This window comes from Eleutherodactylus coqui, chromosome 6 (genome assembly GCF_035609145.1).
Source record: "Eleutherodactylus coqui strain aEleCoq1 chromosome 6, aEleCoq1.hap1, whole genome shotgun sequence".
NCBI classification, from domain to species: Eukaryota; Metazoa; Chordata; class Amphibia; order Anura; family Eleutherodactylidae; genus Eleutherodactylus; species Eleutherodactylus coqui.
The window spans coordinates 97,728,311-97,745,615 of record NC_089842.1 but is presented as its reverse complement, the minus strand read 5'-3'; the positions used below and the strand labels follow the sequence as shown (position 1 = coordinate 97,745,615).

The 17,305-nt window shown below is 46.3% G+C and overlaps 1 protein-coding gene across 7 annotated transcripts in view; it reads right to left on the bottom strand.

The window, feature by feature from the left end:
• Positions 1-17,305, bottom strand: part of ARHGAP32 (Rho GTPase activating protein 32) — a 195,291-nt gene that overhangs the window by 63,509 nt on the left and 114,477 nt on the right. For 5 of the 7 annotated variants that reach the window (XM_066607241.1, XM_066607234.1, XM_066607237.1 and 2 more), the window contains one exon: positions 16,837-16,924. In XM_066607241.1, coding sequence (XP_066463338.1) covers positions 16,837-16,924 — 88 coding nt within the window. The remainder of the gene's footprint in view (positions 1-16,836; positions 16,925-17,305) is intronic. The other 2 variants (XM_066607235.1, XM_066607240.1) reach the window with 1 other exon arrangement.

Here is a 17,305-nt window from a genome sequence, read left to right as displayed (position 1 = left end):
GGCATGGAGGCTCTAGTACACTATTGTACCACCTCTAGCTTGGATACAAGATGCGATACGGGTGGGCATGGAGGCTCTAGTACCCTGTTGTACCACCTCTAGCTTGGATACAAGATGTGATACGGGCGGGCATGGAGGCTCTAGTACACTATTGTACCACCTCTAGCTTGGATACAAGATGCGATACGGGTGGGCATGGAGGCTCTAGTACCCTGTTGTACTGCCTGTAGCTTGGATACAAGTAGAGACATACAGGTTCCATATGTTATCTTACGGCATATAGGTCCCCATTTACTGTAACTGAGCCTCTAGATAGTGCAAACTGGTAGGCTGTGCTGAGATGGAACTGCATGGGGAGTTTTGCAGCAAAACAAGAACTTCTTATAAGTGCATGATTGTTTTTTCTTTAAATTATGCATTTTCCTCATTTATTAGCAACCATTGTGGATTTCAGTTGATGCATCTGCAGCCATGGACATGAATATTTGCCAAGATTCTTCCTCCAGTTCTGTAGTCTGGGGTTTTCCGCTTTGGTGCCCTAATCGGACTGTTGGCTGGATGCGGGGGACATTATTTGGCTTTGGGCTTTTACTACTGCAGAGGGGTGATGGGGGAGATTCGATGCCTCCTGGATCTGTTCTTCTGCAAGAAATTATATTCAAGGAGATTTTTTCTTTCCTGATTCAATATTTTTGTTGCATTTTTGGGACAGACATTCATGCAGTTCAGGTTTCTGTTGGCTTTTCCTGCCTTTCACTCTTCACAATGACTAAGATGCACTTCACAGGCGGTGACAATATGAAGCAACGGAGCATTGCAGACAAAGACTTTGCTTTCTGCCTCCTGCGAGGGAATCATTTTTAAGGCTCATAAGTGAGGACAGTGGGGAGGACAAATGAACGTATTGTAACCACTTCCCCCGGTCTACCGCTTGGTGCAACATGACCCTAAGATCACGAGTTTCCCCTTCAAAGACATGAAACTGGAGCCAGGGAAGGAGAAAGGCTGGAGAGCCCATGGAGCGTACAGTACACACGCCCCGCACACAGCGGGCTCTTGACCTGCTCTCCCACTACAGTACTGCGGACACCATTATTTATATACATTCAGCATGCTGCCACTGCCTCATCAGATAGGGAACAGTCCTAGAAGACAGCCGCTCATCCTCATGTCTCTTCTTAATGGCAAAGGAGTCACATGGATGGAACATAAAACATAATCATATGGAGAGACCGGTCAGTGCTACAGTTATCCTACGAGACTGCCAATTCTGAGAGTGCACCCCTGGGGTGGGGTTATCCCAGTCTTGGGTCCTGTGGCATGAAGTGGTTACAGTCGTGGTATCGCAGCACAATTGTAAACGCAGTGATGCAAAAGTATTTCATGCGCATCCACAGATCAGCTCAAATTACTCAGAGCACACATGGAGCCGGGGAGGGGATGGCGGGACGTGAGCAATGAGATGAATGTGATGGGGCACAACCAGGTCGGCCTCTCCAGAATGCTAACAGTGTGAGGGGGGTACTGCAGAGGAGGGAGGCATCACTCATCCACATTACAAGGTCTCATAGTGGGGGGCATTTATGACTACGCCTGGGACAACTCTCAGCATTGTAAATCCTACTCTCATGTACACTGATACATTGATGGACGTACTGTGACTGCTGCACCCGATCAGCCGTATCTGCTGTACAGGTTTAAAAATGTAGCGTGTTTCTAATTCACATGACAAGGCATCTGTCTGATAATGTGCCCCATTGTATAAACCAGGCAGGTGGGTGGTCTCCTGCACCGTGCACACACCTATGTACAGCCTGTACCCCGATCACAATGATCCGGATACTAGAAGGAGGTAAAGAGAGGACAGCCACCAGTTTGGGATTATCACTTCTATTCTACATATATGAGAATTTGTACCGTTTTTCTATTCTGTGTATGTGGCGACTGTAACCCACTTTTCACCAGGATCCCCAAGTGAAATGCTGGTTTGAGGTAAACTGACTTTTGTCTGGCACCGACTGTATTGTATGAAACGCAGAGCAGTGGAGGAGTATGGAAATAAGAAGCACATGAATTGGGCAAATTGGGGACAAAATGATTATAAAAAAAGATTAAAAATGCTTAAAAATCCTCGATCAGCATAAGATGAAGGAGTAAAGTGGTGGCTCCTTTAAGGAGTTAATGGACCCAGCCGTGGAGTTAGTCAGCAGGGCTTGTCACGGTGCCGATGTTGGAGTAGGATGCAGGAATTCCCTGGCATGAGGCACGGAAACCTTTTCACCGTGAAATACTTCCTTTTCCTGGATGCAGATGAAGAGGGAGGTCGGGCGCTCTCCCTACATCTCCCCTTCGCTTGGGACTGCAAACACTACTTTTCTTGCGTGCAACAGAGATGTTCCAATTCATGACCATCACTTAGAGAGAACACCACGTCATGTAAAACAGTTCTTACGCGTTTCACCCATCGATAGACAGCAGGAGGCGGCCATGCTATTGGTGAACAGCCGAACCATGAATGGGGCGACATCATCGGCTAGGAGAGATGCCTTTAGGAAAGATTCGCTTTAAAGGCAAGGGCAGACAGCAGCAATTCTGCAGCACAAGCCCTCCCAACATATCTAAATAAGCCCCTTTTACGGCTCATTCACACGGCCGTTATTTCACTGCGTAATATGCATGTGATGCACGCCCGTGTTATACGAGGTGAAAGTACATTGATTTTCATTACACTAGTCACATGAGCGTGTAAACATTGCGTGTAGATACAGATACGTGCGTGAAAAAGATCGCAGCATGCTCGATTTTATTGCATATCACACATGAACAGGCCTATTTATCTGTATGGGTAGTATATGCAAATATACATTGCATATGGGTGACGTACCATACACAATGCTGCTATCAGATAGAGAGGGGAATAAAAGTTAAAAAAAAACAAAAACACAAGTCACATTGCGCCCGTCTGCGTGCGGGAGATACGTTGCCATCCGCAGCAATAGTCGGCTCTCATGGCAGTAAAGCGCTGCATGATCCACACAGTGGTTTACGCATATGCCCCTGTGAATGAGCCCTTACAGGGGCCAATAACTGTTCAAGTTCCTGTGATCCGGGGATTATATTCCAGCTACCAGATTCGAGTTAGCAAGAAATTGGCTTCTACCTCATTGGGGCTTTTTTTGCCTTACTTTGGATCAACATTGGGTGGGTGGTGGTGGGGTTATAGGCTGAACTGGATGGACATGTGTCTTTTTTCGCCCTTACATACAATGCTACCATGATTACCCTTCAGTGTAAATGCATACACTGACTGACACTAAATTCCTACAATTATTATTTGCTGTTCAATTTCTTGCTTGCCGATCGGCCCGTGGAATCTATGGACAACTGCCTGTTTACTGTGAATGGAGGAGGGTGGGTGGGTCGAACGGTCCCCTTGCCCACTCCGCCTCAATTGACTGAGCAATGATAGCTGCAGAGACGTTCATAGCTGAGACGACTGTCTGGACCTCTGCACCAGATGGGTCGTCCTGTGTAAAAGGGCCCTTACCGTGGGGGCAAAAAAAAATAATGACTCGTACTGGATGTGTGACCGCTGGACTGTGCTACATCTGTCACCGAAGGCCCTTTTACACTGCAAGATAAATTGGAAGGAGGATGCAACTGTCGGTAAACTAGCGATTGCGTAGAATTCTCTTGGCATGTATTTACACTAAACAATAATTGGGTAGTTTTGATTGTTCAATGGATCATAACAGCCTCTAGTCACCCCGTCTGCCACTGCTCTCTACTCAGCCAATCTTTAAGTTAATGAATGCTGCCTGGTTCTTCTCCTTTTCTGCATTGATGACCAACGGTGGACCCGGGGAGTACCTTGCACCAGCGGTGTGACTAAACTTTTGGAGTGCTGCTGTAACTCTTTCTTCTTGCATCCAATCTTTAAGACGCCCGTTTATACCAAGAGATTTGCGGCAAATGAATAATGATTTGTAGGTCCACATAAAAAGTCAAAATCAGTGATAATAATTTATTGCTGATTGTTCGCTCGCTGTATATGTTTACACCTAACAATTATTGTGCAAAAATCAATCTAACAGTTATTTGTACAATAATGTACTGTGTAAAAGGGCCTTCAGTTGTGAGTTCAAAGAACAGATAAGAGACGTAGATATCCAAAAGAGAATACGGACAGGAGTAGAGACTCCAATATTCAAAAAGACACATGAGACAAGAAGAGATGCCGATAGCAGAGGACAACACGGACGACAGACGAGATGCCGATAGCAGAGGAGAACACGGACGACAGAAGAGATGCCGATAGCAGAGAAGAACACGGACGACAGACGAGATGCCGATAGCAGAGGAGAACACGGACGACAGAAGAGATGCCGATAGCAGAGAAGAACACGGACGACAGACGAGATGCCGATAGCAGAGAACACAGATGACAGACGAGATGCCGATAGCAGAGGAGAACACGGACGACAGAAGAGATGCCGATAGCAGAGGAGAACACGGATGACAGAAGAGATGCCAATATCAAAGGAGAACACGGACGACAGAAGAGATGCTGATAGCAGAGAAGAACACGGACGACAGAAGAGATGCCGATAGAGGAGAACACGAACGACAGACGAGATGCCGATAGCAGAGGAGAACACGGACAACAGACGAGATGCCGATAGCAGAGGAGAACACAGATGACAGACGAGATGCCGGTAGCAGAGGAGAACACGGACGACAGAAGAGATGCCGATAGCAGAGGAGAACACGGGACGACAGACGAGATGCCGATAGCAGAGGAGAACACAGATGACAGACGAGATGCCGATAGCAGAGGAGAACACGGACGACAGAAGAGATGCCGATAGCAGAGGAGAACACGGACGACAGAAGAGATGCTGATAGCAGAGGAGAACACGGACGACAGAAGAGATGCTGATGATAGAGGAGAACACGGACGACAGACGAGATGCCGATAGCAGAGGAGAACACAGATGACAGACGAGATGCCGATAGCAGAGGAGAACACGGACGACAGAAGAGATGCCGATAGCAGAGGAGAACACGGACGACAGACGAGATGCTGATATCAAAGGAAAATACGGACGAGAGAAGAGATGCCGATAGCAGAGGAGAACACGGACGACAGAAGAGATGCCGATATCAAAGGAGAACACGGATGACAGAAGAGATGCCGATATCAAAGGAGAACACGGATGACAGAAGAGATGCTGAAAATAGAGGAGAACACGGACGACAAAAGAGGAGCCAATATCAGAGAAGACGAATGAAACAAAAGAGCCAGATTGAGAACATGGATAGGAGAAGAGATGGTAATAACAGAGGGGAACAGAATGGTATAGGATGGACTATATAAAATAGAGGTGGCAGTGCTGAGGTCCCAGGATCTCCAATATCTGCAATATGTGCCGTTTCATGGGTGATTAATAATACAGCTGACCGCACTTCCAGGTGCGTTACAGACCAGGTGACTATTATAAAGCTCCCACACTGAGGACTATATGTGACCTGCTGATGTATCCGAAGCTGCACCTGTGATGATGAATATAGATGCTGCTAGAAGAGGAAATGCTCCTCACGCTACTAATACAGGGCAAAATGAATAATCTGGAACACGAACACAACAGAGACACTAGTTTGTGCCGAAGCCCGTGTGCTGAAATCACCAACATCATTCACTATGTGGAACTAACCACCATGGAAGGCGTATCTGGAACATAACCTAAAGGTTGGGTCACTTCATGCCAACTAAGGTTATTACCAGTTCCGGAACCCTAGAGTCATAGAACAAGATGTGTAAAAGGCGGGAGAAGAGACTAAAAGCAGAGTGTAGCAATCAGCTGCGGCCAGGAAGACCATGTATGAAAGGAGGTCAGCAGCTCCCTGCCTAAACACCACCATACTGGTCTGCTGTCGGTGGAGATTGTTTCCTAGCAGTACATGAGTGCCAACTCCACAGAGGCGGGCAGGTCAGCTGGAATGGCACTCTTAGCTCCTGGACATGAGAGAGAGCAGTTCTATATCCCATGACACCGTGTTAGTCAGACACATGTATTAAGAAACACAAGCCTCTTAATACATTTGTGGTGTCTGGTGGAACCTCCATGCGCCAAACTGAAACCTACGCCAGCTCTCAGTTGCTGCGTGAATTAGTGGAAATCTTATGACCCATGTGAGGCCTCGCCCATTTTTTTTTCAAAAATTGTGACTTTTGTACGTCAGTAATCTGACATACAAATAATAATAGATATGCCCCAGATAAATTGAGGGTTTTTTTGTGATTTTTTTTTATATTTCATTGACTGCACTAACGACAAAAGGAAAATAAATGGATGAGGATGTGATTTTCTGATTAGTGAAATCCCTCTGTAGATGTCAGTTTTGTATCTGGTAGATTGTGACAGCAGGACGCATCCTTGTATGAGCGAGCGCCTCTGATGTGTGCCGTGCTCGGGGGATGGGTATTTTTCCATCTTGGTTTAGCAAGAACAAAATACTAAAAAGAAAATAGATGATATGCGGGTAATAAGTCACAGAACAAAGTACAGACAGGACATAGCTGGATATCAATTTACACCATCTGAAGAGCCCAACATATTTGTATATTTGTGGCTTCCTGTCTGCGATCTGCAGGATTGACATGGAAAGTAAGTACTGGGGAGCCTTCCCCTGGGCGGAGACATTTATACCGAGCGAGCGCACAGGAGAACTCTGGGCAGGAGCTCACATTAGCATCAATATAAATGACAAAAACAATCAATCATCTTTGGTAAAAGCCAATCTTCATGTATACAGCATCTCTGCAAACCAATGCATCTCCATGGTGACAGCATTATTCAAGCATAGTAGGTTATAGATCCTTGAGGAGTCTTCTCTCAGAAGTCACAGCAATACAATGAGGAGACATTCTAGGGAGAGCAGCTTTACAGGGAATGCCCACTGAAGTCTGAACCCGCATCTCCTTCCTCAGGCACAAGGATCTATCCCAGTAAGCCTGAGGAAGAACCCTAAGCAGGTCCGAAAGCTTGCTATAACACCAGCCAATAAAAGGTATATCTACCAGATGACTTGGTTTCTCTGAGAACAATCACACTTTGCGCTAGTGGCCAACACCGTACCAAACCTTATTCTTTTTAGAAAACAGGTGAAACAGATAACAGCAGAGAGCGGCTTTAACTACTCTAGAAACAGCTAATAACTGTTTTCCACAGTAAAGGTGCCAAGTTTAACATCAAGATGAAATAATATAGGTCAGGTGATTACCATATATATTCAAGTATTAGCCGACGCAAATATAAGCCTAGCTATACTCAAGAGTATATTATATACACACACACACACAGTCTATACAGGAATATGGGGTCTGACTAGAGATGAGCGAACGTACTCGGATAGGCACTACTCGTCCGAGTAATGTGCTTTATCCGAGTACCTCTCTGCTCGTCCTGAAAGATTCGGGACGCGCTGCGGAGCGGGGAGCTGCAGGGGAGAGTGGGGAGGAACGGAGGGGAGATCTTTCTCTCCTTCTCTCCCGCCCGCTCTGCCCCGCTCCCCGCTGCGACTCACCTGTCAGCAGCGGAGCGCCCCGAATCTTTCAGGACGAGCGGCGAGATACTCGGATAAAGCACATTACTCGGACGAGTAGTGCTTTACCGAGTACGTTCGCTCATCTCTAGGTCTGACACATATACTCATTATTTATACATACATATATATATATATATATACACACACACACACACATATACACACACACATTATACATATACAGATACATATCATGTACACAGACTGTACAGTGTAGTATACAGACATATATAGTATACATACATATATACAGCCATATACCCCCCATATGAACAGACTACACATATATACACACACATACATAGAATACAGCCATATACCCCCAATATGGACAGACTACATACACCATACATACAGCAGAATGAATCTTCCCTCCGTCGGGCGCGGTAGGAGCTCCGCGGCCGCAGAGCCGCTCACTCATTATGTCCTCAGGCCCGGCAGCCTGTGCGGCGCTCTGTATTGTAGGACAGTCCGGCGGGGAGGAGAGGAGGACCGGCAGCAGCGCTCACCGGGGGATGGGGACTCCCGGCAGCGAAAGGAGAAGACCTCCCGCTACACCGCGGCTGTGCGGAAGGTGAAGGAGCCAACTCGTGAGGTTTTGTAGCCCATGTTTCCCTATGGAGCCTTCCTCTGTTGCACCGCATGAAAACACGATTTTCGTGCATTGCGATGCAACTTTGCCATAAGCCATAACTTAAGCCCTAACTGCAGAAAAAAAAGCATACATCACCTAGAAGCGCTATCACCTCCAGCGTTTCTCCCCGGCACTATTCTCTTTCATCTCTCCTGGTCAGGGATTGAAAAATTCCCACCTCCTGGAAGTGCTGGCTCTGGTTGGCTGACGCTTAGCCAATCACAGCTAGCGCTCTATTAACCGATCACAGCCATTCATCGAGCGCTGGCTCCGAATTGGCTAAGTGTCAGCCATTCACAGCCAGCGCTTCCAGGAGGTGGGGATCTTTCAACCCCCGGCCAGAAAAGATGAAAACAGTGTCGGGGACCAAGGAGAAGATGCAGCGGAGCCCCAGAAAATGCTTCTACGTAATGTATACTTTTCTTTCTTCCCTGCAGCTTGGGCTTATTTTTGGGGTAGGGCTTATATTTCAAGCAACCCCCCCCCCCCCCTCCCCAATCCTTGCATGTGGTGCTACAAAATCGCAGTATCATGGTGGGAAACCGCAGCGATGCGATAACACTGCGATTTTCTCGCGGCAATGCCATGTCGCCCGTGTTAACAAAAGCCTAACAGACACAGCTCCTATTAAACACAATGGATAGCACATTTCAGAGTACAGGAGCGTCTTGTGAAAAATCTTGGAGATGGGAGTAGGAGAATCAGACTATTGCAGAACTTCGTCGTCAACAGAAAGGAGAGCACAGGTATGGTGGCAGACAGAGATGAGGCAAGAGCTATAGGGAGGTGCAGCACTGTGGAGAGCTTTATGGACGAGAATGATAAGTTTAAAAGGACACTAACTTTTCAGACAACTTCTCATCTAATAGCCTATGACTCAATCTTGTAATATACTTTCATTTAATTTTTTTGTTTTGTTTTACCAAGTTTGAAATGCAGGCCCTCTACAATCCACTGTTAGACATTCAGTTTCTCTAGAAACTGGGACATTAGAACGTCAAGCTGTGGGGAAGGAGTAATCTTCACAGACTGCTCCCTTGCACTCAGATCTGCTGCCCCTGTGTGCATATTCCCTGCCTCTCCTGATGTTTTAGTTACCTAATCTACACTTATATTTAGGCAAAGCAACTTAAAGGGGTTGTCTCGCGAAAGCAAGTGGGGTTCAGCACTTCTGTATGGCCATATTAATGCACTTTGTAATATACATCGTGCATTAAATATGAGCCATACAGAAGTTATTCACTTACCTTCCCTGCGCTGGCGTCCCCGTCTCCATGGCTCCGTCTAACTTCAGCGTCTAATCGCCCGATTAGACGCGCTTGCGCAGAAGGGTCTTCTGCCTTCGGGTCTGTCCGGCAGCAGCGGCGTTCTGGCTCCGCCCCTTTCTACGCGTCATCGCGTAGCTCCGCCCCATCACATGTGCCAATTCCAGCCTCCTGATTCCCTTTTTAATAGTGGGATATGACAGCATATTTAAAGAGGTTTTCGTCGACATAGCAGTGTGAAGTCTCGGTTTTTGTGGGATGCCCTGTATTTTTCATTGGTACTATTTTGGAGTACATACAACTTTTTGATCACTTTTTATTTATTTATTGGAGTTGGGGATGACCATAAAAAGTGCGGTTTTGGCATTGCGTATTTTTTTTTCTGACAATATTCACCGTGATAAATAATGCATTACCGTGAAAAAATCTGACTTTTAGGCCTCATGTCCATGGGCATAATATGGCATGTGTGGATATTTGATACGGATTTCCGCAACAGATGCACTGCGAAATGATCTTTAAATTGTATTTTTTTTTGGCTTGCGGGAGATCTCGGATTTTTCGCGCTCACATGTACTGCAGATCATCCGCGCGTGAAAAAAACGCAATTCCACCTCCCAACCTTTTCCCCACCTTCCTAATGGAATTTAACCTTCAAATCCGCTGATGAACTGCAGATCTCCCGCACCCATAGAGATCAATGGGGCCCAAATGTGCGTGATCCGGGTTAAAATGGAGCATGCTGCAGGTTTTTTCCCACACGTGAAATCTGCAAATTGAAATAAATCACATCTGTGGCTGTTAAATTAACCGCGGATGGGCAATGATTCCCTATGGGAAAATTGATCTGCAGGTTTCACGTGCGGGAAGCACGAGCGGATTTGCTAAATGAATTATGCCCGTGTACATGAGGCCTTACAGACGCAGCTATACCAAATAGGTTTTGTTGTATGAGGAAAAAATTTTAATTTTTTAATTTTTATTTTTTTAAACCTATTTTTACATAATATTCAAGTTCAACAGAACTTGAACTTGCGACCGTTTGATGGCTCCTGTAGTGTTACATTGTACAGTGATCTGACATGCGGTCTATCAAGCCACAGGCATGGCTTTTATAGGCAATGAGCTATGGCAGGGCTGTGGGCCTTCAGAAGGCTCCAGGGTGCCATGGAACCAAAGGGCACCTTGTGATCTCATCACAGTGAGGCCCGTTCAGAACTACGAAAAACAGATTGGGGGATGCAAATGCTGCTGTCAAAACTGTTAACCATGATCAGCGCGCACACCAATGTGAGAAACAGCCAACACCCACATTATATGGGGCGGGATTGCCCCCCCCCGATCCCACTCCATACAAACCCTGAACGCACAGGATGTAAATGTAAATTAAGGGGTTAAAGAAGGAGGAACATGGGTGAATATTTCTGTAATCTAAAGGCCCTTTTACACGGGCCAACAGTCGGGTAAACAACTGCAGGAGTGCTGATGTCACCACTAAGGTTGTCAGCGCTCGTGCAGGGCATTAAGACTAAAAGACGTCGCTGGCTTCTTGCTCAGCGCTTCTCCTTTTATGTGAAGCGCTGAGCGTTTACACTGAGCGAAAAGCCAGCGATGGTTTTTTCGCTGCGTAAAAGTCAGTGAGATAAACAACCGCGAACGAATAGCGAGCAATCTTTCTGCATTTAGATTGAACGATCATTGCTCAAATTCATTTGTTTGAACAAACTTTGAGCGATCATCGTTACGTGTAAACGGGCCATTAATTACAAATTGGTAAACACGGTTATCCACCTCTGCATATGAATGAGGCTGGGAATACGATGGGAATAAAAATACAGTGTGCACAAAGATAGCAGACCTGATACACTGCTCCCTCTTATTACATGTCAGATACAGTGTAACACTAAGGGAGGAACGGTGCCAGTTATTACACGCTGGATATAGTATAACACAGGGAAGGTCTGTACACACTGCTCTGATGCACGGCCCTTGTTATTATATATTACATGTAAGGAGGAGTTGTGTGCACTGCTCTGCCAGCGCCCCCTGTTATTACATGTCACATGGCATATAAACAGACACAAGACAATCACATTCAGCTTATTCTCATGCAGTGCTTATACTATGCAAGCAATTTCTGTTAGGACAAATTCCTTTTATCCAAGAGAGGAAAACAAAAAACAAAAAAACAACTTTCCGATTCCAAAAACATTGTCTACCACAGATAAGCAGTGCGGTTATTTTGGCCAGAACTACTTCAAATATTAAAAAAAAAAATCCAAATGACAAATCAATCATCACCACATCCAAAGGCAGAAAGTTCCATCGTGTGACCGCTCTACATGAAGGGGGCGCTCCATAGTCACAGCTTTAGACAGATCACAACCTTTCATAAATGTGTATATACCAAGTATTTACATTATACAGTATATATATATCATACATGTAGATGCACGTATGTTACATCGTATTAATTGTTGATAAACGACAGGAGTAAGAGAGAAAGGACTGAACCTTTGGCGGCCTAACCACCCAGACAATGGCGACCCCACAAAACTGAACCTAGAAGACCCTGAAATGATTCTTCTGCCTTTTTATACCTGAGCTGATTTGCGCTCGTGCAGAATGTTTAGACAGGCAGATCATCGCTGAGGATTGTTCACTTCTCGCTCAGCGCTTCACATTCCAATGAGTGGGGAGTGTTAAGACGTAACGAGGAGTGAGCGAGCCGCCAAGGATTTTCATGCAGGCTGAAACGGAGCGACAAATAAAAACCGAACAAAAAGTGCGCGACGGTTCACGTTTAGAGATAACAAAGATCGCGCACATTCGCTCATATGAGCAAGTTTTGAGAGACAATAGTTTCAGCCCCAATGCGTTATCATGTCCCAGTGGTAATGTATGCACTATGGTTGATGCCGCCATTGTCTCCTCTTAGTCAGTGATCAGACCACCCAGATATGACCACTTCGCCTGTACATCTGCTGAGTGCGAAGAATACTATTCTATATGATGAAAAGATTAAAATAAAAACCCTCAAGTATAAATCATACAGTCATAATGACGTTAATTTGCCCTACTTAACGCACTTCACATAACATTCCTATCGTGTACGCAGCATTTATCATCAGCTTCCTGTGTGTTCATACTGCCCCCTCATGGTCAATAGAGAAACTGCTACTAACACAATCTCGTCTGTAGCTCAGTGAAACTTATTTTATGGATTATTCAATTGCTTCTGCAGTTAATTCAGAAGGTCCTCCCGACCGGTGGATTTGTATAGTTGTGAATTCAATGTCCATATGTGGGGAGGAATGTAGAGCATCCAAGGGAGACCCTTTCTATAGAAGAGGTGGAGACGCCCACGTGGCAGGCACACATGTATAGAATCATCTGGTGAGGGACATTGTGTGAAATGTAATGGTAGGTAAGCTGTAGAGTGTATGGAGCCTTTAGGCTGCCGGATGGAAACGATGCGGAATTTCCACTTACAGTACAAGCCATGTGGATGGGATTTAGGAAATCTCCTTCAGATGGTGCGGAAAATATTCGCAGCAAATCCACAGCATGTCTACTTATGCTAAGGAAGTCAGCCCTTGGAATGCAAGAGTTAAATCCCGCAGCAGATCCGCAATTGAAAAAAACGGAGCCCTTACTACGCGCTTTCCACAGCGGAATGCCCATGTGTGAAGGCGGCCTTAGTATTCCATTGGATAAGGGGAATGTCCGAAATGTGGGCCATACAAGGCAGATTTGATACACCCCTTATGGTGGCGTCCGGCCATCAGAGCACCATGGAGAGCAGATGAAGGATATTTACACAACATTTACTGCTAAGGAAACCATTTTGGATGCGTGGTTATTAGAGATGAGTGAACGTACTCAGTAAGGGCGATTTCGCAATCGAGCACCGCGATTTTCGAGTACTTCACTACTCGGGTGAAAAGATTCGGGGGGCGGCGTGGCGTGGTGGAGCGGGGGGTAGCAGCGCGGAACAGGGGGGAGCCCTCTCTCTCTCCCTCTCCCCCCCCCCCCACTCCCCTCTGCAACCCCCGCTCACCCACAGCGCCCCCGAGTACTTTTCACCTGAGTAGTGAAGTACTCGGAAATAGCAGTGCTCGATTGCGAAATCGGCCTTACCGAGTACGTTCGCTCATCTCTAGTGGTTATGCATTCGCCACTATGATATACTCTAAGGACTTTGTTCATCTGATATATTGGCAACTGATTAAGTAATTCCTTAGTGGGGGTGGAGGTATGTGTATCGACACAATCGAGTTACACAAGACTTGCACTGAAATAAGCCACATTGCTCCCAACAGATCCATTTACACGTGTGATTTCCCTCTCGTGGCGAAGCTGCGAGATAGAAAAATCACAGTATGATCTATTTTTCTGCAAGTCTGACGAAATCTTGCCCATTGTTTCCAATGGGTGGGGGGGGGGGAAATGGCACGAGTGTGGTACGATTATTAATTTGTCCTATTAAAAATACATGAGATTTTCATGTGCATGAAAAAAAAAATCGCATATCCAGCGATACGATGCTAGTTTCTCGTAAATTGCAATGCACTCTATTAGATAGGTTCATCGAGGAGACCTGTCAGTGGAATATCGCTAGCGACAAAAACTTAATTTTTGCACTATATTTTTTTTTTGAGGGGGTGCGTGTCTTGTTTTTATGCCATTGATGGTGCAATAAAAAGGACATATTAAACTTTATTACGTGCTTTAGTACAATTATGGCAATACCAAATTTGTACTTTTTATTACGTTTTACTACATTTAGCCAATATAGAAATCGCTTTTTGTTGTCAATTTTTTTTTATTTTTCCTTCGGGGGGCTGTATGAGGGCTTATACCCCGTCCCTCACGCTAGCTGCTTAGATGCCACGGTCAACACTAACTCTGACATATAAGCAGTTCAACTCCGACCATGGCCATTGCTGGCGGATGTCAGCTATCAGAAACAGCCGACAGTCTCAGCTACTGAGCCCACTCCATACCTCCTCTCTTGTGACCTGTATATTCATCAACAGTTCTTAAGGGGTTAATGGACCAGAACAATGCAAAATGAAAGAACCCATGGTTCCCAATGTTACGTGGTTTATTTTCTGTGGTGACTGAATAGATATGTGGTCAGGGAGCCGCCGTTAGAGGGAGGAAGGAAGGAATGGATTCATGGCCGGGTCAAATGAAAGCAATCATCTGTATTTTATAAAAAGTTGGAAAAAGCAAATAAAGTTTAAATTCTAATTACTACCCCAAATGGGTCTGTACTCCAATACTCATAAGAACTCAAAACAGACTAAGGCTTTGTGATTTCTGCAACATATATCTATGTACGGCATATATTATATATTTTAGGCTGCCTTCACACAGACGGATTTGCATTGTGAAATCCGGAGCGGGCGTCCACCTCCGGATTCTGCAGCAAATCCAGCCTAAAGCATGCTATGGCAATACGCAATTTCAAGTCAATCGATTGCAATTTTCTGCTAGCGAAGAAGAAATCGCAGCATGCTGTGATTTTGTGCAGGCTCCACACGGATGGCTTCCATTGCAGAATGGTCGCGGGATCCGCGTCATTACCTAGTGATGGCATCATCTGTATTGCACATGTGCGCCGGCCGGCACATCCGCAGCACAGGAAAGACAACACCGGACAGGTATGCAGGGGTCACAGGGTCGAACTCTGGTATATGTGTAGGGACCACCAAAGTGTGAACACCACCCCAGCAGAACAGCTAAGGATACCTTTAGATTGAATGATTCTGTTCAAAAAATCATTCAAATGAATGAAAGTGCACATAATCGTTCAGTCTAAACGTGAGTCAACAACCGAATGAGAATCATTCGCATCTCGTTCGTCGTTCCGCTTCTGCCGGCATAAGGCTGCATTCAGACGAACGTATATCGGCTCGGTTTTCACGCCGAGCCGATATACGTCGTCCTCGTGTGCGGGGAGGAGGGGGGGGGTATGGAAGAGCCAGGAGCAGGAACTGAGCTCCCGCCCCCTCTCTGCCTCCTCTCCGCCCCTCTGCACTATTTGCAATGAAAGGAGGCGGGGCGGGGCTAAATTCCGAGAATTAGCCCCGCCCTCGGCCCACCTCTCCCCATTGCAAATAGTGCAGAGGGGCGGAGAGGTGGCAGAGAGGGGGCGGGAGCTCAGTTCCTGCTCCTGACTCTTCCATCCTCCCCCCCTGCACACGGGGACAACGTATATCGGCTCGGCGTGAAAACCGAGCCGATATACGTTCGTGGGAATGCACCATAAAAGTCATCGTTGGCTCGTTCAGGTGTCGTTCTGTTTAAACACTTTTCATTCATTGTTTCGCATACTGTTTGTGAACCACTGAACGAGAAGTGAACGATTCTCATTGAACGAGTCTACAATGAATCTACCTGTCTAAACAGGCTACAGAGAGCGAACTGGTGATGACGTCACCTGTGCAAACGAGATTGTGTCATCTAAGAGGAGCCTAATGTACACCAAGAAATCTGTCCTAATTAACTGTGTCAGTTTAACTCCAGTGGAATTTAACCTCCAGCTCTTGTGAAACTACAACTTCCAGCATGCCCTGACAGTCACTGATCTAATGAAATGAAGAATGCAGGGACAAGGACTGTTGGGGGGACTGCGGTCGCTCCTATTCTCCCAATAGAACAACACTGACAGGCAGCGGGGACAAACGTTCCAGCGAGATCAGGTGAGCATTTCTCTCAGGTCAGCTTATGAGCCACTTACTGTCATTTCTGTATCACTTCTTTCTATTAATCCACTTACTGTAATCTCAGATTTGCCCTCTAGCGTTGAGATTCTGCGGGGTGAGAATTTACTATTATTCATTTGCACCTCTGATCTGTCAGTTCTTTGCGGAGCGAGAGAAGCTTAAGAAGAAGCCAAATCTCCAGCTCTACCGGAGGCTGTTTGAGGCCGAGGATTTCATTCTAAGCCTCAGAGTAAGATGACCTTATGGAATTCACTAGATATGGCGCAGCGGGCTCTGGCTGCACAGCTCTGGGGGAGAGACGGACAAGATGGCGGTATACGTGTGGCCGGGAGAGGGAGGAGTGCCATGTCTGTACAGGCGGGGGTCACAGCATTCTGGGTTGTCATCTTCGGACAGAGTTCTGTTTGTTCCTTTCTCTTATGTATTGTTGATTACTTAAGTGGCCCTGAACACAGATGGTAATCGCTCCCATGAGCCCTGTCCCCAGGAGCTCACAATCTAATCTCACACAAGTACTGAGACCAATTAACAAGTCAAGAGGTTCTTGTCTGCATAATACAATAAAAGGATGAGACTGTGTGCAGGGCGGCCTTACCTGAATACTGCCGAAGTCTACGTTCTCATAGTGGAAGTGGGCGCACTCTGCCAGTTTAGGGAAATGGCCCTTGGTGAAGGATATTCTGCTTGGAGGAAAAGTAAAAAAAAGGACAATAAGTGATGTCTCCTGCGCTCAAACAGCACCCTAAATCCTGAAATCCCCTAAGGCTGGGTTCACACAGGGCGGAATCCTGCCGGAAATCTAGCGGTTTTGCCACAATGAAAAACCGTGAGATTACCGTCGGGAAGGCGTAGCTTCAAAACCCGTGGCACTTAGCCGCAGGTTTTGTAGCTGCTTGGCTGCCTGCTTTTCCGTTGTGTCCGGAGCTCCCATAGAGGAGAGCGTGGCCGCAACTGGAAAGGGGGGGGGGGGGGGGGGGAATGCTGCGGCCGGGAAATCCGTGCCGCAGCGCCGGCTTTGCCGCAACAGATTGGCCGTCCTGTGTGGACAAGATTTTTGACAAATC